At 39.4% G+C, this 21,842-nt stretch overlaps 1 protein-coding gene across 4 annotated transcripts in view; it reads right to left on the bottom strand.

Annotated features, from left to right (window-relative positions):
* Nucleotides 1-2,084: 2,084 nt before the first annotated feature.
* The window catches only part of PLXNB2 (plexin B2), a 199,550-nt gene continuing 179,792 nt past the window's right edge, over nt 2,085-21,842 (bottom strand). For all 4 annotated transcript variants that reach the window (XM_083182863.1, XM_083182865.1, XM_083182864.1 and 1 more), the window contains 18 exons: nt 19,588-19,818; nt 18,224-18,400; nt 17,724-17,860; nt 16,635-16,735; nt 15,805-16,034; nt 15,476-15,654; nt 14,744-14,810; nt 14,420-14,566; nt 12,962-13,118; nt 12,344-12,444; nt 11,362-11,446; nt 9,970-10,124; nt 9,710-9,870; nt 8,714-8,861; nt 8,011-8,075; nt 6,630-6,705; nt 5,918-5,992; nt 2,085-3,173 (listed from right to left, as the gene is read on the bottom strand). In XM_083182863.1, the coding sequence (XP_083038989.1) occupies nt 3,069-3,173; nt 5,918-5,992; nt 6,630-6,705; nt 8,011-8,075; nt 8,714-8,861; nt 9,710-9,870; nt 9,970-10,124; nt 11,362-11,446; nt 12,344-12,444; nt 12,962-13,118; nt 14,420-14,566; nt 14,744-14,810; nt 15,476-15,654; nt 15,805-16,034; nt 16,635-16,735; nt 17,724-17,860; nt 18,224-18,400; nt 19,588-19,818 (2,397 nt within the window). In that variant the 3' untranslated portion in view covers nt 2,085-3,068. The remainder of the gene's footprint in view (nt 3,174-5,917; nt 5,993-6,629; nt 6,706-8,010; nt 8,076-8,713; nt 8,862-9,709; nt 9,871-9,969; nt 10,125-11,361; nt 11,447-12,343; nt 12,445-12,961; nt 13,119-14,419; nt 14,567-14,743; nt 14,811-15,475; nt 15,655-15,804; nt 16,035-16,634; nt 16,736-17,723; nt 17,861-18,223; nt 18,401-19,587; nt 19,819-21,842) is intronic.

Here is a 21,842-nt window from a genome sequence, read left to right as displayed (position 1 = left end):
GAACTCTCCACCTCTCTACAAAACATCAAAGGGGCTCTAAAGACCCACTTCTTCACCAAACCCAGCCAAATATCACCTTACATTGTTGTATGCCTTCTACCCCTTCTGTGTCAACCCTGTTTGTCTCCCCTCCCCTTTAAGCTCCACAAGCAGGGCTCTTTTTCCTCATGTGCTTTTGCTGATCTTACCTAAACCATCTTTAATAACACCACATCCTGCAGTTTTCTGCCACCGATACTTATTCCAGCGCCATCTGCTGATGCAGCTGTGTTTATGTACCCTGTCCACTGTATTCAACTGTAAATCACTGTTTTAATTTATGTACTCTGTATTTGGGTGTGCAGAGCCCTTGTGGTGCCATATAAAGGATGATAATAATAAGCTTAGTCAGAATGTCGACATTTAGAAGGTGAACATGGTCAAATTCGTATAAATGTCAATTACATAGACAAAATGTCAATTTACATGGACCAAAAAAAAAATCAATATGGTTAACACAGTGATTGTCCACAGGCCCAATGTCAACAGTCCATGTTAGTGTTTAGCGCATAAATACCCCCAAAACACTAAGTTTATCATATAAATTGTTGACATTGAGACCATGCAGTGGGATGTAATACAGTCAGATCTCACCGGAGGTGCAGGATGCTGGCTAAACTTGGACTTTTCCTAAAGTGGCAATCATTTATAAGGCAAAACCATGCATTGGAAATGATTAGCACTTTAAAAAAATCATCAGAATTTACTGCGTGTTGGAATTCTGGTGTTAATATTCTGAATAGACTACTACGAGAGACACTTTAAAGATAGACTTAAACCACTAGTATAACAAGCAGATGGGAAACCTCCATCTGGAACTCCTCTTTCATAAACAGATTTTTAAAAGGAACATAACCAATCACTGGCAGGGCTGCAAGACCCAACAGGTAAACATTTTTACAATATCTCCCATAGCAACCTGTGATGGAAAAAGGACCTACATCAGTGAATCTATTATGTGTTTATTGTAGAATCTGTAACACATTGCCTACATCTACTTTGGGAACAATTTGGAGATATAATGAAGTCCACAATTCGAAATTCTCTGTGAAGTACAAAGATACCATACACCATTATATATATATATATATATATATATTTTTTTTCTGAGTCCCAAGCACCATTTTTGCCTATTTTGTCCTGGACAACCATCTCAGTACACCCCCAAAAATGCCCAAAGGCACCAAATTTCTTTTGAAAAAAAAAAGTCCCAAATAACTTTCTCTGAGAGCCTAAACAGTTAGAACTTAGGGAAAATCCCCTTTTCACAAAATACATTAGGATGTGGTTAGGTTAACCTTTGCAAGTGCAGGTATGTTATACTTAATCCAAACACAGTTATCGATAATATTCCAGTAACTAGTAGATAAATGGGAATGAGCCTTTAGTTTGTCTCCTACACATTTTCACTAAAGTCCACTATTCAAGGTGTTATTCCTCCTCATACAGACACCAATACATTTGCAGAATTACTAATATGGGGTCAGATGAGGACATTTCATGTAACCGTTCTCTCATGTAACCTCACCATCATGTGGTAAACAGAGTAAAGCTTTTCCTAAGATAAGCAGGCCGTAATTGCATTACAAGGTTTAAAGTTTTCTTTTTTAAAGAACTATGTTTCACTGTCCCCATTTTCGAATATCCCAAAAGATATTATGTGCACAATGTGTTTTTCCCCAATAGAAACAGGTGAGGTCTTCCAAAGAAACAACATGTAAAAATGACTATGAGCTTCTTACTGCTAATCATTACTGGTGGCAGTGGAACATAACCTCCGGCGTTTAAGTTGAGTTTTACAGTTGTGAGCTTTTCTTTTGTTTGGTAAACTGTGTATCTACTTCCCGCTATGCAGAATAGATAATTGGATGCTGCAGAATGAGCACACAGGGCTCACAGTTTGTAATTTGAGGTTCCTTTATGTGCAATGACCTCAAGGAGCATTCGTGGTAAATACAGCCTTGTCTGTGTAATTTCTGGGTGATTTCAAATGCACTTCACCAGGTTGGCACAACTGCTTTTATAGACACAAAACAACACAACGGTTGTAGCGGTCGTATTCATAGTATGAGATGTGAGACTTTATTGTGGGGCTGAAATGTACAATCAGATGCTGGCTGCGGTCTAACATCACATACTGCATTTTACATTCTTATGTAGAGATACAATAAAAGGTGCTTTTTGGGTAAGCTACCAGGAGCAGATGAAAGATTCTGGTAACATTTTAATACAAGATAAACATATTAAATCTTTACATAATCATGTCAACTTGTACTTCATTGACACACAATTAATTACATTTGGTCACAGAAATAAACCAAAAGGAAAAAAAAAAAAAGAAATCAGTGACATAAATAAATCTTCTATATTCTTTACAAAATCATGTAGCTTCAGTCTTTAATTAACTGGTACATATAAGGCACATTAGAATGTAGATGTATATATAAAATAAATTTCAGAATAAAATAAAAAAAAGAAAAGCAGAATTAAATTTGTGCTTCCTCTAGTCTTACTAATATTGGCAGCTTCTTAGAACTCCATTAAAAGCCAGGTAGCAATACATTGCATTGCAATATCCCTCATGGCACTTGGTGGAAGGTGGAAAGATCGGTCATAGATTCACATTACTTGTCCAGTTATTGAAACAGAAAGTGTAGGGAAGCATAGGATTAACTATGTCCTAACGTGTTGAAATGATTGCTTATTAAAATGTATTGCTTCACTAGAAATGACACTACAAATTTAGTATGTTTGCATAATGAATTTAAAAACGCCAATGCTATAGTCAGCATTGCATAATGACATCAGTTATAAAAATTGTCCTTTCCCTTCCCACATATAACACAGGTTTCACTTGAGGCGTAATTTACAGTAAAAACATCTTTCTCCTTTTTTATACTGTGCAAGACGAAATCGGTCTAATTAAAAAAGGCAAAAAGGACATTTTTAAAAATATAACACTCTGTTCCTTAGGAAGAAAAATTAACATCTTTGATGTCACACTTTCTTTTGCTGTCCAGCTTTTCCAATCAAAGGTCGGTGACTTTATTCTCTAATGCGGCGGCTATTTGCTGTAACCGGATTGCTAACTGCATGCGCTGTGCTGATGGATCCTCTTCTAGAGCATTTATGATCTAGAACACACACAAATCAGAAAGCAAACCGTTACACATACAGGCACATGAAAGTCTTACAATAAATTTAGGAAAAAAAACAAACCAGACAGCTTTATACACTAGGTAAGTTTACTGATGGCAAGCCTAATTAGGTATTGGTAACATACTCAAGCACATGAGAATATAAAGATTAATGAACAACCCTGAAGTTGCAAAGCCCAGTGTCTGAATTTATGGTAACATCGCTGTTGGTGCAGAAGGTTGTTTATAATTTCAGTTTGAAATGACGTGGCTTTAGAATTGGTTGGTGAAAGTCTGCAATCTAGGGGGAGATGTCGAAAGAGTTATTTGGGGAATTTAATAGGATGAGAGATTTGGTAAGAAATCTCCAGTTTTTTTAAAGCAGCAATCATTTACACTGCAAAACCAGTTTGTTTTTGAAATGTGATTGCCGCTTAAAAAAAAAATCACCCTTATTGTGTCACATGTGCTATAACCAGTACTAATTACATTAAACATACACATGCCACATACATATACAATTGAGAAAAGTAATTTTCTCTTTATCTCCTCCACACCGGCAGTCAAGATGTTAATAAGTATCATCGATCAATGATCGTTGATCGAATCCCCTTGCACTAACTTAGACATATACTCCCTCCCTCCGCTCTCACTCTTCCATCCTCTCTTCCACCCCAACCCCTCGACTCTCCTTCTAACCTCTACACCGATTGGATCTCTCCGTGGATGGGTCGGCGGTCCAGGACGGCTGCTGGGCAGGTACTCTGGTTCAATTTGTCTTGGTTGTCTACCATGTTGAGGTAGGACCAGACAGTTCGTTTGTATGTTTTACTTGCTATTATTCATAGCTCATTTATTCGTTCTTGTTTTTCTTTTTTGTTTATTTTTATTTATGATTTTGGATACTCTGACCACTATGTCAATTTAATGATATAGCCGGATGATAAATGGGGAGTTTATTTTAAAGAATATTTGTCGAGAAATATTAATAGTACCGTTTGATGACTATGCCTCTATGAACACCTCCGAGAAATACTTCCCGTCTTACCCATATAGTGAACTGTTAGAAAATGTTTTGGATCCTCATTGATGCTATTGTAATGTTATCATCCGAGTAAGGATGCACTGTATCACTGTTCTATTTTATGAGATTCAATAAAAAATATGTTGGAAAAATGAGGCAATGCATGAAAAGCTATAATGGCACAACATGGTACATCTCTGTTAGAATTAAGAAGCAGTTAATAAGATAGGTTTAAAGGATTAGTAAAACAGTACAGATGGTGTAATAGTTAGCATTACTGCCTCACAGAACTGAGGTTCATATCCTCCATACCCTAACTGTGTGGAGTTTGTATACATTCCCAATGCTTTTGTGGGTTTCCTCTAAATCTGTGTACACACGGTGCGATATTTGGCTATGCAATTTGTCTTGAAGACACAGTGAAAATCGCCTTGCCTGCACAGTCTATTTATCCATGTGATAGTGACCTCGCCATGCATCGGTATCGCAAGAGGGGAAACTGAGATTTTGGCAAACTTTCTATACGATAGATTATTATATATTCAAAATTGTAAACTAAAATCGCACCATGGAGGTTATTCTTATCACCACGCATAAACTTTTATGCGGATGTGAAGCCACTTTGTGCGAGCGGGCGGGGCAAAGTACTCATTCGCCGTCGCGTTCACACCTAGCAGGGCATGGGGTGTGGGCGAGGGGCTGTGCCCATAAGAACGCCCAGCATTTCATGGGCGCCCCCATGAAAACACTTGGCGTTCCCCTGTAAATGCACCCACTTCCCATACAGCAACATGGTCGGCCATCATCGAATGAATTTGTACCCACGTGCAAGGCTGAGAATGGATGTTTATGCTAAACATCTATTCGCATGCGAGTGGGGATATTTGGCGTGTGGGGGGCATTCCTGTGTTTAAATGACACCCAAAGCTGCAAATTTCGCAGCTTTGCATGTCAACCAGACTTACCCGACATGTGTTTACACACATACTAAGTTCTTTGGTTGCTAACGTGCAATGGACTAAAACACCAAACTTGCATGTTTTACTTTGTTAGGTGGGGTTGCATGTATTGGATGTACAATACTAATTAATAACTAAACTATAATGGGTATGGATTGTATCGTTGACCTAAAGATGGTTGACCGTCATAAGGTTGACATACTGGAAGGTCGACAGGGGTCTAGGTTGACATGGCACAAGGTCAAAAGGTCGTTAGGTCAGCACAAGCATTATGTCGACTGTCTAGGTCGACAGTCAAAAGCTCGACATGGGGGTTTTCACAGTTTTTTTTACCTGAATATCGACACAGTGGACACGGACACGCACCACGTCCCCTTGCATGGCTCGCTACGCTCTCCAGGCTTGGGGCACGGTGCCTCGCTGCGCTTAGCACACTATTTTATTCTCCTACCACGCCCTAGTGGATGGTAGGGCATGAAATACAGCCTGTCAGCACGTTGGCTCAAAAAACAGTGAAAAACCCCATGTCGATCTTTTGACTGTCGACCTAACGACCTTTAAAACTAGACCCCCTTCGACCTACCAGTATGTTGACCTAATGACTGTCGACCATCTTTAGGTCGACCAACCGTATCCCACTATAATATGACTATATATGAAACAACTATTCCGGAAACTTTGAAAATCCCAATAAATCGGAATATGGATCTGTGCAGCCCAATATTTCTAGAATTCGTATCCTCTTTGAGCACACTTACCTCATCATAATATTTCTTAGTATACTGGTACAGCTGGTGCAGTGCTACAAGTGTGTTCAATGATTCTGTATGTGCCTGTGGGTTACAAAACAGAATAAAATATAGGTATATATAGCAGCTGTTATTCTGTACCAAGCACGATCCTTAGGCGGGGCACAGACACAAGCCATAAGAGGCATGCATTGCATGCTGACATACATTAACCCCTTGAGTGTTATGACTGGAAGCTCTGGAGTACTAACGCCGGAGCGGAGGCGAGGGGGGGGTGTATGGCCCAGTGTGTATGGCCGGGCAATGAGCGCTGCTGCGCGCTCCCGCAACATCACCGGGAAATCTGTTCATCTGCTGGTTACACCAGCAGATGAGCGGCTTTCAGGACGGCTTTGCACAGCACTCCGCTCTGCAACGCCGCCCCCCCCCCCCCTCTCCGTCGGCGCCGGGCAGGGGGAAAGCCGCTCAGTGTGTATGCACTGAGCGGCTTTCCCCCAGCGATGATGTCATCATCGCTGTCCATACACGCTGGGCATAGTCGCCCAGTGTGTATGGACCTTTAGAACCACTAGTCTGCACTTAGGCCAGGTCTGCCAGCATTAGAGAGCTTTTTCACAACTGCTGAAGCATTTCTCTTCAATATAGTGGATTTAGATTTTGTGAATTCCAGTTTTCTTAACATTTTTGCATCTGTATTCTAAAAATATTTAGTCTTACATACCCTTGAAATTTCTGCTAAATGTGTATTCATGTCCTGGTCACTGACTTGTACCATTTGGCGAATTCCTTTGTAATAGCTGGAAAAAAAACAATTATTAATGGTCACATTTCTTCACTATTAAAGGATTCAGCGCTGGATAGTCATCATACTGCTTTAGGGCTAGTTACATACTAGCGTGCAAATGGTGGGCAACAGCTGCCATGTTCAGTGAATAAAGTAAAAAAAAATCTCTTCTATGTGCTCATACTAACCTCTGTTCATACTGGTGCCTGTGTGGGATGTACTCTAGTGAGGTTTGTTTGGTGCAGGTTGTAGAGCAGTTAATGCAAATTGCCACACTTCTAGATCTACTGATCTCAATGGGAGCTCAAAGTGTATAAATCCCCTATTAATTGACAGGAGTCCATTTTAATGAGCATTGTACACAATTTTTCTATTGATATAAGGGGCCCATTTTTTTTAAGAAAGGAAAATTCAGTGCTTCCATTTCAATGCAGCGGAGGTCTTCAAGTACAAAATTATATCCTATGAAACAAATGTTCTATAGAAATCAAAGCAGTCGCACAGCATCAGTCCAGCATGCCACTCTCCTACCTCTATAGAGATTCAGTTTGAGGTGTGATTACAAACCCTCCAAGTACAAAATTGAGAACATTTTCCTCTCTCAACTGAATCAATCTGCGTTGGAATCAAAGTATAGACAAGTCTCAGGACTAGAACAAAGCTAAGCACTGGAACATCCCAGGACAAGGAGAGGGATCGAACGCCTCTCTTTATTTTTAATAAGGTAATGAATAACTGTATGGGAGTAATATTTAAATGTTATTTTTAGAACTGCATGTCAGTGTTTTACTTACTTTCCTATACTATATTTTTAGAACGGTGTCTTAAGCTGGCCATACACTACTAGCGTTTGGCCATCTCATCCCCCAATTTGGGCCGATTACTTGGCCTGATCAGTCGGGATTGGGTGAAATCGTCCCAAATCGCAGTAGTGTATGGGGGGCCTTTAGAGAACACCTCTCATTATATTGGGACATATGAGGTGACAGTTTCTACTGCAGAGGTCCAGGTGTTCCTTGCCCAAAGCCTAGGAGTGACTGGTAGGAATCTCAGTGATCTCACATTTGTTTAACACTTGTGTTTTACCTGGAAGTTAGTAAGTAACTGGCCTAATAAACCTGCAACATTACATGTGGTTTGTAAAGCAAATCTAAAATGAATAAACATTAATACTTTAGCATGTTCTCTTTTGTACATACTGCTTTTATACATCATGCTATCTTAAATTGCACCATTTCATAGAAAAATGTTACTGGGAAATATATAATGAGGACTGGTAACATTACAGTGTACATATAGAGGCAGTCTGAGGACTTACTCTTCCACCATTTTCTTGTACGTTGAGATCTCTTTTGCATAAAGCAATTTGTTGCTGGGTGACTCCTATAGGCATGGAAACAAGTAAAAAAGTGTCCATAATTACACAAGAACACAGAGTACAAATGGTATGCCTGTACATGTATATGGTCCTGACCAGAAGAGGCGCAGTTCTTTCATACAACCTGACATACTGTAGGATTATACAGCAACATCATCTGCATCATTCACAGCCATACCAAAATATTTTCCCTTCTAAATGACACTGCAACTGTAAAAGCACTCGCTATAAGGTTTTACGTAGACTGTATGGCTTGGTAATGCACATGTTAGCATGAGCAGCGGGTGTCACTGTTCTACTGCAATTCATTCTCAATAAAAGGACCGCTACCAGCCATTGTGATACATGCAAAACACAGAGAGATTTTAGTTACATAGTTGCACTGCTTTGGTCCAAGCAGCGCTCCGCTACCCGTTCTTGTGTAACTGGCAGCAGTACACAAGGGGAAGATAAGCAATAGGACAAGCTGTCACACACACACACACCGTGCCTGCAGTGATATATATGACATGCCCAATTCTGCCTGACAGAGCAGTAATGCCATTCACACCGGCACTAAACATGACACATCTGCGACCATTTAAAAAAAAATAAGTAGATGAAAGCTGACAGATTATAGACCTCAATCTGCTGCTCCACTTACTCTGCTCAGTTTGTGCTCTGTCCTGCTGCACGCATCCATGAAAGTCTGTGCAATGACTGACAAGGAAGCATCCACCACTTCGTGCACATGTACATCAAAGATGAAATGAGGGTTCTTCAGTATATTAACCCAAAACCGCAGCGATAAACTGCAAGGAGGAAAGACACAATTTCATGTTATTACACACTGAACACAATATAACAGAATGATTATATCACAAAGATATTTATCCATATGTAATTAGCAACTAAGGGCATTTAGGCCCGATTCACTGATTTATGTAAACCTGTGACTGCAGATCTGGGGCTACAATGTCACTCACAGGAGTATACTAAGAAGGGACGTTGGCCATAGCAACCAATCAGAATCTACTTATTTATTTAGGTACTTATGTAATATCTGGGCTTCCGTTTTTCTTAAGAGACTGCGTCCTCTCGCGGGGCTCGCTGTGCTCGCCACGCTTCGGGCACGGTGGCTCGCTGCGCTCGCCACACTATATAAAATCAACTCCATGCGTAATTGGATAGTAGGGGTATGAAAAAATGGGGTGCATTTAACATGGGAGTCCAGATAATACATAAGTACCTTTATTTAGCACCTTGAGAAAATAATAGATATAATCTGATTGGCTGACCATTGCAACATCCTATGTGAAATAGAACTTCCATCTTTGTAAATAAACCTCACAGTGGCCCAAATACTGCAGCATGATTGTCGAGCTGCTGGTTTGGGGGTCAGCATAAAGAAGCATTGCAGAAAACAGGTGGGAGGGGAATGCATTCGATTATGATTAAGATGCACATCAGAGTGAAAAAAAAAAAAAAAAAAAGAGTAGCTCGGAATCTGGTGAGCCAGGAAAGGAAGATTGGTGCGTTGTAAAAATAGTGTGTGAGGACACATTTAAAAATCATAATCAGCATAATTTAAAGTATTCATATTCTATGGTTATTAAACTGTAAATGAAGCCTGTTATCTAGTGCCAGTATAAAAGCGTACCTGTTTGTTTTCCATATGTGTACCGTATCTTCATCTTTAATTTCATATTTCTCTGCTTGATCATCCAAAAAGTCAAAGAAATATTTAACAGCTGGTGGTACCACTTGATGGGAATTAAGAACACTCTGAAAAAAGTTATCCACAAACTGCTGGAGCGTACCCTGTTAAAATCAAAAAGAAACAAAATAAACCTATCATCACTGGACATCAGTACACAGAGACATGTATTGTCCAAATAGAGACATCACACATAAGATCACCTTGACAGACAGAAGCCTTGTCAGATAGATCTCCGTTATGGCTTTGGTCTGTTCTTTTGCTTTCATACTTCCTCTTTTAGATTTCCCTTCATCTACTTCATCTGCTGGACGGACGAGATGCCACACTTTGTTTTCGTCTTCTAGTAGTGCGTGCCCTAAAGTATGAAAACAGCAGAGATCCTTTAGCAACCAGCCTAGGCAAATACATATACTTTTAGGGGAAAACAGAAAGGGTAAATGTCCCCAGCTGTATTCAAGCACTATTTTGTCTACAAATTTACATTTCATGTTTAAGCCTCAGCTGCTGCAAAGCCCTAACAGGCCGAGTTAAAACAATTCAAAGTTTTTATCAGACAGAAGCAAACCTCCCAAATGTCGCATTTCCAGCAGGACAGTCCTGCTAATTACATTTCCCGCTATACAAACACTAACCTGCTGTCCCAATCCAAAATAATTAAATAAAATGAAAGATTTTTCTTTCATTTATCAGCCTGTATAAAATGTAGCAGCAGTGGGGAACAGCACGGAGGAGGAGGAACAGCACGATAGGCAGCAATAGCTGGCACTCAAGGCAGGAAGGAGATGTGTTGAGTTACCGCGCAAGGCATGTACCCAGCAAGTGGTGTGAACTGATGGCGGCGGTAGCCGCACATGCAATTTATCTGACGGGCAGCCACTAGACTGCTGTGCCGCCGCACAGTGTTTGAAAATCACTGCACCACTTACACAAACCATCCCTGGATAGAATCCTCATACAGGTTGAGTATCCCTTGAGATCAAAAGCATTTTGGATAACGGATTATTCATTATTTTGGAATATTTTTATATCCGTAGGAGGTATCTTGCATTTATGTTGTATAAACACATTAAACACATGAAATACACACAAATATAACAAGGTTTTAAAACATTAAACAAGGTTTGTGTCAGGCACTGAATTTGAATGCCAAGCAATCATTTTTTGCATATATTTAGTGCCAGTTACATCATGTCCCCAGTAGTACAATTTGGAAATGGTTTTTGGAATAATTTGGATGACGGATATTATAAGGTATACTCAACCTGTATTACTATTCTGCAGTCTGACTAACTTCTCGCTTCTATTCCTAGTCTTACATGTTGCTATTGCCAAAGAACCATACACCTTTCCTAAAACCTAGCCAGATGGCTTAATTTGGCATACTACCAACTCTGCAATTAAGCCATGCCTTGTGGTTTTCTTAAAATATGCTACTTTAATGTGCTGCTTACAAAAATCACTACTTGTAGAGGAGCAGCTTAGTATTTAAAAAACTAAAAAATTATGCAGGCTTCCTGGTTGATTTGCAGAGAAACTTTGAATTCAACAAAGGTGGTCAGATGGTACAATAACACTAAATAGAATATACATACTTTCTCCTGGGAAATCTTGGTGATTTTCCTCATGTTGCTGAGAAATTCCAATTCTTGATAAAATGAGTGTGGCATTATCTCTCACCTATATAAACACAAACATCGGAAACATTAATAGCTGCCAGCATTGTAATGTTACATTGCATGTTTTTTTGTGCAAACGGTAACCATCTGCACAACCACACATGAAATGTAAAATAAGGCCAACAAATCTGTGCACTCTGCTCTTGTGATAAGGGTTTATATGGAAATATGTGGTGGGTGGAGTTGTGTACAGTTAGAGGTATATTTATCCGGTGCTGAAGATGCCAACACTGGAGGTAAAGAGGGGTATTTAAATGCAGCCGGCGAGGGTAATTGTACGGCAAAGATGGCTTTTCCTTGCCAAAGACAAGCCATCCTCGCCTTATTCAATGTAAGGGACAAATTCTTGCCGTGAGAGGACGCCGAGGATCCCCTTAAACTGCGAGGTTCACCCCAAATGACGCAAGCCCCGCCGTTTTCATGGCCACACTCGCTATTTCCACCTCGACTCAGGGAAGTGGAAACAGGGAGTGAAGGGGGGGTGTGTTGATTACGGATGGGGAGCTATTGGCACTTCACGCCATCAGGGACAATGAATACCCCTCAGTTAGTGAGATCGAGCTATTGTGGACAATATTGTAGTGTATATATGGGAGGGGCCATAGACTGCATGCCCTAACTCTATGTAATGAGAGGTGCTACCATGAGGAGACTTGTAGTGCCACACAAAGTGTAGCCAGAAAAAGCATACTGAGGTTAGGGAGTTGAACAAATAGAACTCAAATTATAGCGAATGATCATTTTCTGTGCAATAAAAATGTAGATATTTGTCAGGTAATCAAATTAGTATAACTGAACCCTTGGTGATCACAAATGAAAAGATAAGGCAATAAACATGACTAACTATTTTAGAAGTGACAGATAAAAAATATTTATTTTAGAGGTAAAACATGCTTACATTGTAATGCATTAGTGTATTAATCCGTTTCCATCGGCCTTCTTTCTGTGAGGTTACATCCAAGTCTGACAATATCTGTGCTGTTGAGCCAGGTCTCCACTCTGAAAGATCATCGAGTTTCAGTAAAAGCTTGTGTAAAATGATATAAAGATGTGTCCACGTACATCTAGCTTCCGCGCATGTTCCACAGCAAATCTAGCCACGCTGTGGCTGTGTAGCACCAACCAATTTCTCATGCAACTTTTTAAAGTAAAATGTGTCTTATTTGCAAAGCAGTGAGGAATGAGATGCACAAGAATCGAATGCGGATTAAAATGATATGCAGTATGCCTGTATTCTGTGTGCGACTGCAGCTGTATCTGTATATCAAATGCTAAGCTACAGTGTTTTCAAACACTAACATACCATTTCATATTGTATACATATACAGGTGTGGTTTATTGAAATAGGTTGCGGGAAAAAAAAGATTGGAAGCACACCTTATGCGCAATGTGTAAATCAGAATTAACCAAGTTGCCACATCTGTGTAAAGAAAATATGTAGACTAGAGAAAAAAAAAAATCAAAGGACACAAAACTCTTCATAAACACTACAATGTGTACAGCCACACAAACTTACCTAGTGCTAAGCTGTCCGCTTTAGGCCGATGTGTGTAGGGAAGGTTTTTGTAAACCTGATCAACTATTTTCTCCTTAACTTGTGTGATTGTATCACAGTTTAACACTTTTACTGGCACCGGCTCCAACCCCTCATCTTGAACAATGACGTTAACAGTCTGTAGAAGAGATATAAGTCATTGGTTATCACTACTGAAATCGGCAATGATCTACAATTCTACATTTTCACTAGGACTGGTTTATGCGAGCTCTGATGAGATTAAACCAATGATAAGTGTGAATTATATGGAAACAAGTGGTACAATGATAAAGTCCTTGGGGTATCTATAAGCAAAAAACACCGAGATCACAAGTGTATGAACAGTACCACAAAACACATGATGTAAAGATCAGAGTATAAAGGAGCTAAATATCTACAAAACAACTGGGTAATCAACACAAGCCTATTTCCAAAATGATCACATTGGCAGGAGAACAGCCAAACACTGAGGGGTAAATTTACTAAGGTGGGAGTTTTTAGAAGTGTGAGATATTGCCCCTAGCAACCAGATTTTAGCTAGTATCCTCTAGAACAGGGGTGCTCAAACTATTTTGCTCAGTGACCGCGTCAGACAATAAAATTATTAGGAGACCCCTAGAAAGTTACTACTGAATGCCCGCCACATGTGTTGTCAGTGAAGAGAAGTGACCGCTATTGTAACAGGGAGGTAGTGGGTAATGCGGAGGGGGGGGGGGGGGGCTGGACATAAAGTCTGACCCCATGCTGAGGTGGTCAGGACCCACAATTTGAGATAAATGATAAATAGAATATTAGTTGCTAGTGGCAGCATCTCACACCTCTGAAACTCTAATTTTAGTAAATGTACATCTGACTGGCTGCTATTCTTAAATGTGGCATAAAGACTAATAAAACATATACATGCAAAATGTAAACACAGACAGCAGTCAATATTGGTGAATGATGAATACAAGGACACTGCAAAAGACCAATTTGTGCTTTCATCACCAAGGGGTATCTGCGGAGGCGTCTATGAAAATGTTCAGAATGCAACTAGCTGGCAGAGAAGTTCTGGAGACCTGTCCCTGCACGACAATTTTAGTACATCTAGTGAGAACTTTTGTTAAAAATGATTTACAATATGGACTAGTAATCATTGCAGCAAAGCACATATGCCCCACAGGATTAATATTTGCTGATGACTTAAGCATTACAGATACTTTAGTTTGTATGTAAACATTTTACTCCAATTGGAATACTGTTAAAAAAAGAACTGTTTGATGGGAACTTTCACTCAAATTATCCAGATACACCTTAGCTGCCCTCTATAGTAATTCAGAAAGAACAGGCATCTGATGCTCTCTGAGGTTCAATTCAAAATGATTGCTCTGACAGCACAAACTCACTGTGCCATCTATGCAATTGCATTCTTTCCAATTTAAAATAAAAGAGCACACTTACCAACTGTGAGTATTCTACATCGTCGCCCAGCAATCCTGTGTCATTCAGAGTGTATTTGGCTTTAATTTGCACTGCATCCACAGGCCCCTTCTCCACTTGGTGTTTGATTGCCTTGAAGAGTTTGTATAGATGTTCGCCAGCTGTGTCCTGCATTCGAAATAAAAAAAGAAAAACAGTAGGCAAAATGTATATAGGCATATATATTTTTAATGGTATTGTTAACCAGCCAAATCCTTATGCCCTGTGTTCCGGGCAAGCAGGAACATACACTCCACATGTTCTGCAAGCTATCATCCTCATATACACCACAACACAGTCATTTACCTTCAGATATTGATATAAACAAATGGACATCCAGTTGGAAAGCATCCGCTCAACAACGGTTTCTGATCTGTGAACATAAGAAACAATATAACCATTGGATTTGCATATATACTAAAGCTATAAATACTTGTACATTATGCCCACTAATGAAACATCACATCCATGAGTCATGCATGACACCAATGAAGACTCGCAGTTGGAAGAAGGGATGGCTAAATGAATACAGATTTCGGCATCAATGTATGTGGTGAAAGTGAGGAGAATAATTTTGTATACATTTTATACAATGTAACATCAAATATGGGATTCTGCAAACATAAAGGTTTCAAAAATATTGGCATGGAAAGTATCATAAAAAGCATGCAACACACGGAGCCTGACCAAGCCAATGAGCCATGCTTATACGTTTGATGCATTGTGCAAAATAAAGAGAGGCCAGATTAGACTGGTGGCCATGCTGTCTGTCAGTGAGCCTGATCTCCAGAGTTAGTGTAAAGCACAGGTTCTTAAACTCAGTCCCCACACAGTTTAACCTACAGGTGCACTCATTACTGACTGATATATTTTTAAAAATCCACAGGTGGAGCTAATTATTTCATTTGATTCTGTGAGGAGACCTGTAAAACATGCACTGTGTGGGGTCCTGAGGACTAACTTTGAGAACCTGTGGTGTAAAGCATTGCAGGGTATTAGTCACATGTGCACATATAAATGAGCCAGACGTTCCCTTACCTTCTCAGCATAAGCTTCGGATTCTTAGCCACATACTGCTCCATCAATTCCACGAATAAGGTGTTCATAATATCAGTATAGTATTCTAGCTTTCCATGCAAAGCAACTGTAAGCAGGGATGCAAAATAAAGCTTTTCCCTGGCAGAGAAGTCCTTCTGCTTTTCCAGTGTGTGGATAAACTAAGAAAAAATGACAGCGATTAAAATACTAAATAGATGGACAGTAGTTAGCATAGCTGAGGATTAAGTAAGCCATATAAATGTAAACTTCAGAATTATACAGTTGCGTAACTGGTATGACAATAAGACAGACACATAAGGAATACTCACAATAGTGAGGAAGGATTTGCTGTTGAGAAGGTTAGAAAACTGGTTGAGTGCCTGCTCTACAGTCTGTCTCCTGGCTTCTGGAATATCCAGTTTTCCAGTGATCATTACATCTTTCTCTCCATCCTTAGAGGGCCAGAAGAAAACTCTGTCCGTGTACATTTTGTAGTCCAGAACTGGAATTCCAGCTTCATTCAGATCACTGGTTTGGTCCTCCATCTCTATCATAAGATCTGAAAACAACAACGCATACAGATTGTTAAATAAAGACATTGACCAAAGAAGATTTTGAAGCATTCAATATTAAGATTCATTATAAAGTTGTTGATTCAGTGTAAACAAAACTGGCAAATAACATTAAATGTTTCGTTTTTAAGAGGATTCATAAAAAAATTGGTAAGTTTACATTTTAGTCAAGTAGTGCTATTACATCAGTCCCAAGCCCAGTGGAACTTCATATTAACTGATCTATCGGCCAACTAATTACCAGTATATTTACATCTAACTGTAGATATATATCTGTATCCCTCTACAGATCTCTATCCAGCAATCTAATTTATTATGAAAAAAAGAAAGTGTACAATTTGGGCCACCTAGCTGAAGATGATGGAGGGTGGAGGGTAGTATCATCCAGGCCTTGGAATATGTAGGAGTGTGGGAATACCCTCACTAGGTCTGCCCTGTGCCTACCCCTCAGTGTGTAGCTCACCGTTTTCTGTGGCTACAACCACACCCCCACAGCACCCGGGACCATCAGAAGTCCCAATGGCCATGGGTGCAGTTGAAAGTGAAGTTATAAGAGAGAGTTCCCCAACAAAGACAGATTGTTTTACCTGTGAATTCCTTCTTGCAACGGTCTCTAACACTCTCCTCCAATCCTTCCAGCTGCTGTTTCACTTTTTCATATTCTCTCTCTGCCTGTTGACTCTTTCTCCTTTAAACACAAATGTCATAAGTAAGATACAACTTGAACACAAAATAACTAACCAAATGCATCATTTTACTACATGCTGTAAATAGTAAGGATTTCCTTCCTTAGTTTGTTAGCTATGATGTATACTTAATGGACAATGAATAAAATTCATATACAAAATTAGTAAATCTCTTTCTAAATGTATACAGCTCCCATTTAGCCACATTGTGCGCTGTGTGGTTTGGTGTGTTGTGTCATTAAACTCATTAGTACGAGTAGCCAGACAGGTGATTCAAAGCATTGGGGCCCCTCAACTGGTCGGGGCCCGGTACGAGTGTCCCCTTTGACCCCCCTGTCGCCTGCCCTGTGCAGAGCTGCATATATAATGTTGTGTGCACTGACATTTTAACAAGCACTATAGTCAGATTACAGTTCACAACCAGATTGTGTCTACTGCAAAACTTTATTGCTATACACATTTTTGACTTAAAGTTTTCTGTGTGCTAGAAACATTAACCTTATGTATTAGCCACCTTATATTTTCTGTACTCCATCTTAGGCAAGCTCCATTTAGCATATACAGCTTTCTTTTCTCCCATCATACAGATATGATTGATATGTATGATATACAGCTTTCTTTTCTCCCATCATTACAGATATGATGGTACAGCGAGCCTGTAACCATCCTAGATACCAGCTCATTAGTGTAAGAGCGTACACATGGTTCGATGTAGTCTATTTTTCCATTAGACATTATAAGCCAAATCAAAATGAATGAAAATACATTTGAATCCTATTCGATCCCGATGAGCGGCCCCGCGGCATCGAAATCGAATAGGAAAATAGACTGTGCAGGCAAGACTGTATACTACAGATTTGTACTATATAGACTCAATTGAATGTGTGATTTGATTAGAGAGTAATTTGCACTTCTTGACCTAGACCTTATTAAAATCGTGATGCAACAATGAATCCCCCTTCTAGCTAGAAAAGCTGAGACATTACATACCGGTAGAAATAAATAGAAATGGCAATAATTAAAATCATTGGTATGAGGACCACTGGAATAATTATGTTTAGGGGAATTGCTGGTGTCTGTCCATATTCTACCTTTCCCAGGACCCATTCTCTGTTTCCAAATTGAACCTAAGTAGGATAAACATTAAAAAAAAATGAAATAAATTAAAATAAAACCATTTAAGCATGTACATGTAATAGAATAGGACTGGTTAAAAAAAAAAAGTTTGTGAAACAAATATTACTATAAAGTGTTAATTTGATCAAAATAGACTGAACAAGTATTGTGCCCTTTGGGATCAGAATTTTTGGCAATTTAATGCATAAACATATTCCCATTTAGATTTACAATGCCTTAATACATCAGCAATACTGTTATAGTCTAATTGGTCAATCCATCTGAAGGTTCATTCTGCCATGTGACAAATAAAGTAGTCCCATGGCCACAGAAAACAAGATCTACATGCATGCTTGGAGAAAAGCAGAACATACTGTGAACTCGGGTAAGTTGTCAGAGGTGTCCCTTTTGTGGCGTCTCCTGGGCTGAGGTTGCTCTTCTGGTGGGACGCAGTACAAGTCTGTGTTGGTGAGCGTATTTATCTTGCAGACACCTTCACCAACAAATGCTTTAGCCTCTTGTATGGTCATTGCACGATTAAGATTATATCCCTAGAGAATGAACAGAGAAAGTCAATAATCTAACCTTCCTTCGAACAAAAATATATGGCAAATGTCCATTATTGTATTGAAACCAGCTTTCACTGTCCCATGTGCACATTTTAGATGTAGAAGTTTACTGTGTGGTTATAAATCACATGGCCCCACGTCAACTCCAGTTTGCACGAGATCCTTCCACAGCACATAAAGTTATCTGCATTGTGCTGATGAATGGACCATTGTTGTAATAATATATAATGATGCATTGTAATATAAAAAACAGGTAAAGACCATAGATTAGAGATTGTGGAATATACTCAAGATCGAGACTGGGAGTTAACATATAATATAAATGAAATAGGTGTTGCAAACACCACGTAAGCCCTCAATACAAGTTCCACGGAACCAATCCCCATATACAGTATCCGAACGATACCCACCCTCACTGTACTTTTGACTACAATTCCCATCTTGTCCTTTTCTTTATGTATGTACACCCATTATTTTACCTCACGTTTTTATTTAGAAAAGATGGTAATTGACGTGACCACTCAGTCCTATTTCTTTATTATCTGACACTTTGAACACCTAAACAGATAAGGCAGCGCTCATGCCCACTCTCTAATTTAAAGATTGTGTGGTTTGGCAGATTATTATTTGGGATCACATGGGCATTTGGGATTAAATGTGTAATTAAAAAATGTGTCACCCCGTTCCTAGTGTCTGTCTTCAGTAACATTTTTATTGTAAATTTCTGCTTTTATTTTGTCTTGTAATATTAGTGAAAATTTCTAAACCGTTTCATTAAACTGTCCAGTGACCACACACTGACAAATAGGTCTGTTTAAATTGCTATATTGAGTCAGAAATAAATAACCATGTGGCAAAGTAAAAATAAAATCAGAACACTAGGTGGCACTACAAGCAAACTAAATCATTATCAGGTGGAATGCTGGACTTTGTACACACTGTAGTTAACTATTCTTTTCATCCAAAGACTGACATGTGGTTTGGTGCAATGCAGACACAAAACCTTAATATCTTAACTCAATAACTAAAAACCTATTTATTAAAACATAAAATACAAGCAATACAATAATATGAAAACCGAACAAAATATAAACTAATTCTACAATACACATGGGCCTACATTTGAACAAAACAATCTATCACCTGACCAATGTAATGAGCCCCGTTACCTTGGCATTAATGAGATTGTTCACTTGCTTCTTGATGCCATCTGTAAAGTTATCAAACGTGGGATCATCGACATAAATAAAAGAGAGATCAGTTGTTTGCAGAGGTGTCTCGTACCCATCCATTTTAATCACAGAAACAACCCCAGAGGCCTGGTAATGCTCTGGGACTTTAGGAGAAGCGAATATTATTACTGTGTCATTGACTCTTTCAAGGATGTCTTGCTTTTCAATCTGTAAAGAGTAAAGGAAAAATGTTGATCTCACTAAAATTGCACATTGTATAACTACATACGAGACGGAACTTTGAATAAATATTGTTCAGTAAAATAAATGACTACAGTAAAACGATGAACTTGAAGAGTGAATGTTACCACAGAGTTACTGAAAGAGAGAAGGAGCGACGATATCCAGTTTGGTATTTATACATTTGGCTTTAGAGTCAGCTGTTGAGCGACTAGTCCTGTGTACAGGACAACAGACAGCATGTTCTATAACACAATATAATGTCAACTAAATTATATAAATTGGTTGGGCACAGAACCATTTTTTCTTCATATGCTCCATGGGAACAGTAATATGGTGTATTGGCCATATTTGGGCTTTACAAATGCTTTATTAGAAATGTACTAGATTGCCAACACAAAGGCAAAAAATAATTATTATGTAGAATAAAAAATTATGCAATGGCTCCTTCAAGATCCTCAATCTCTTTTTAAGAATAAATGTTTGGCTTGGTTCCAGACTCCCTCCACAGTATGTTGGGTAACCTATTAGTTCGTGTGTGTGTGTGTGTGTGTGTGTGTGTGTGTGTGTGTGTGTGTGTGTGTGTGTGTGTGTGTGTGGTGTCTCACCCCCCCCCCCCCCCCCCCAATAAAAAAAAACAACAGACTAATTTTACGATTTTAGCCCTTTGATATCCAGATATACTATTAAATTCCGTTTTTCTTTTTAGATGAAAAATGTGCTGCTATTGTGGGAAAGTACATGGGATCCGGAATAAGTTTCAGGACCTATGTGTTAACGACACTCTGTAGGGCAGCTTAAGGCACCCAAAGCATAATCCCTGATAAGTGCTGGCATCGGGGCTATTTAGCAGTAGTAATACAGCTGTGAGCCAGCACCAAAAGGGTGTGTGGCCTCAGCAAAAGGGGCATGGCTTCATAATATTGATGCTATCACAAGCCACTTCCTGTTTGAGGTCACTGTTGGGGGCAATGCATAGTGCCCTGTGAGCTGCTGGCATGCACAAAGGATTTATTCACCGCTGCTAAGCAGAGTTATGAATGACAGTGGGACTTCCAAGTACTTCCTCACCATGGGATAATGCAGCCCCTGGGTGGGACAGCCCCAATACCCAGGACTGTACTGTGAAATTCAGGACAGTTGGGAGGTATGCTAAATTTAACAAATAAAATATTTTGCATGAATAAGACTACTATTGGCAACATTTAATGCTGTGTAAGGGGGCATATACACAGGGCGATTCTTTGCGGTTTTCTAAGCGATCTGTCTAGATATCTTAGAAGTTAAGCACACATTGCCCCATGTGTACACCCCATAGCGATGGCGAAACACTGATCTGCACGCCGCCATCACCTGCTCAGATCTTAAGCACATGCAGTCAAGATCCAGATAGATCGTCTGCATGTGCATAAAGAACACTGTGTGTGTGCGCGATCTAGTCGCCAGTCAAATTGCCTGCCCTACATCGCTTAGCACACTGGGAAAAGTAAGATCACCCTGTGTGTATGGGGCTTTAGAGCTGAACATACGGCAATGTTTCGTCTAGGAAAAAGCCAAATAAGAGCCAAGTAAATGCAGCCAATGGAATTCTAAAAATCTTGTCATGAAATCACTAAAAAAACAAACAAAAAATCCTGCAGATCTACTTTAGGCTAAAGCAAATTCCTAATAAAATGAAATAAAGAAAGCTCTCTTTTCTTAAAAAACAATGGGCCTAATTCAGGATGGATCGCTAATTAGAGAATCTGCAGTATGACAGATTATTGTGCATGAATATTGCAAATAAATATCTATATGCATTATCAGTCGAATTTTGATTGACAGGAAGCCACCGTTTAGGGGTGGAAACATGGTGTTTTTTGGGTGTGTTTGTGAAAAGGCAGGTGTGCCACAGCGTTTTTGGGGTGGTTCTCTGGCGTCAATGATGACCACTTCCAGCCTGGTTAGTGGAAGTCTTTTAGACTTACTCCGATGGAATTTTTTTTTCTTTTTTGCAGAATGCATCTCTATTT

This window comes from Crinia signifera, chromosome 4 (genome assembly GCF_055691185.1).
Source record: "Crinia signifera chromosome 4, ASM5569118v1, whole genome shotgun sequence".
NCBI classification, from domain to species: domain Eukaryota; kingdom Metazoa; phylum Chordata; class Amphibia; order Anura; family Myobatrachidae; genus Crinia; species Crinia signifera.
This window is presented reverse-complemented; position numbering and strand designations above follow the sequence as displayed.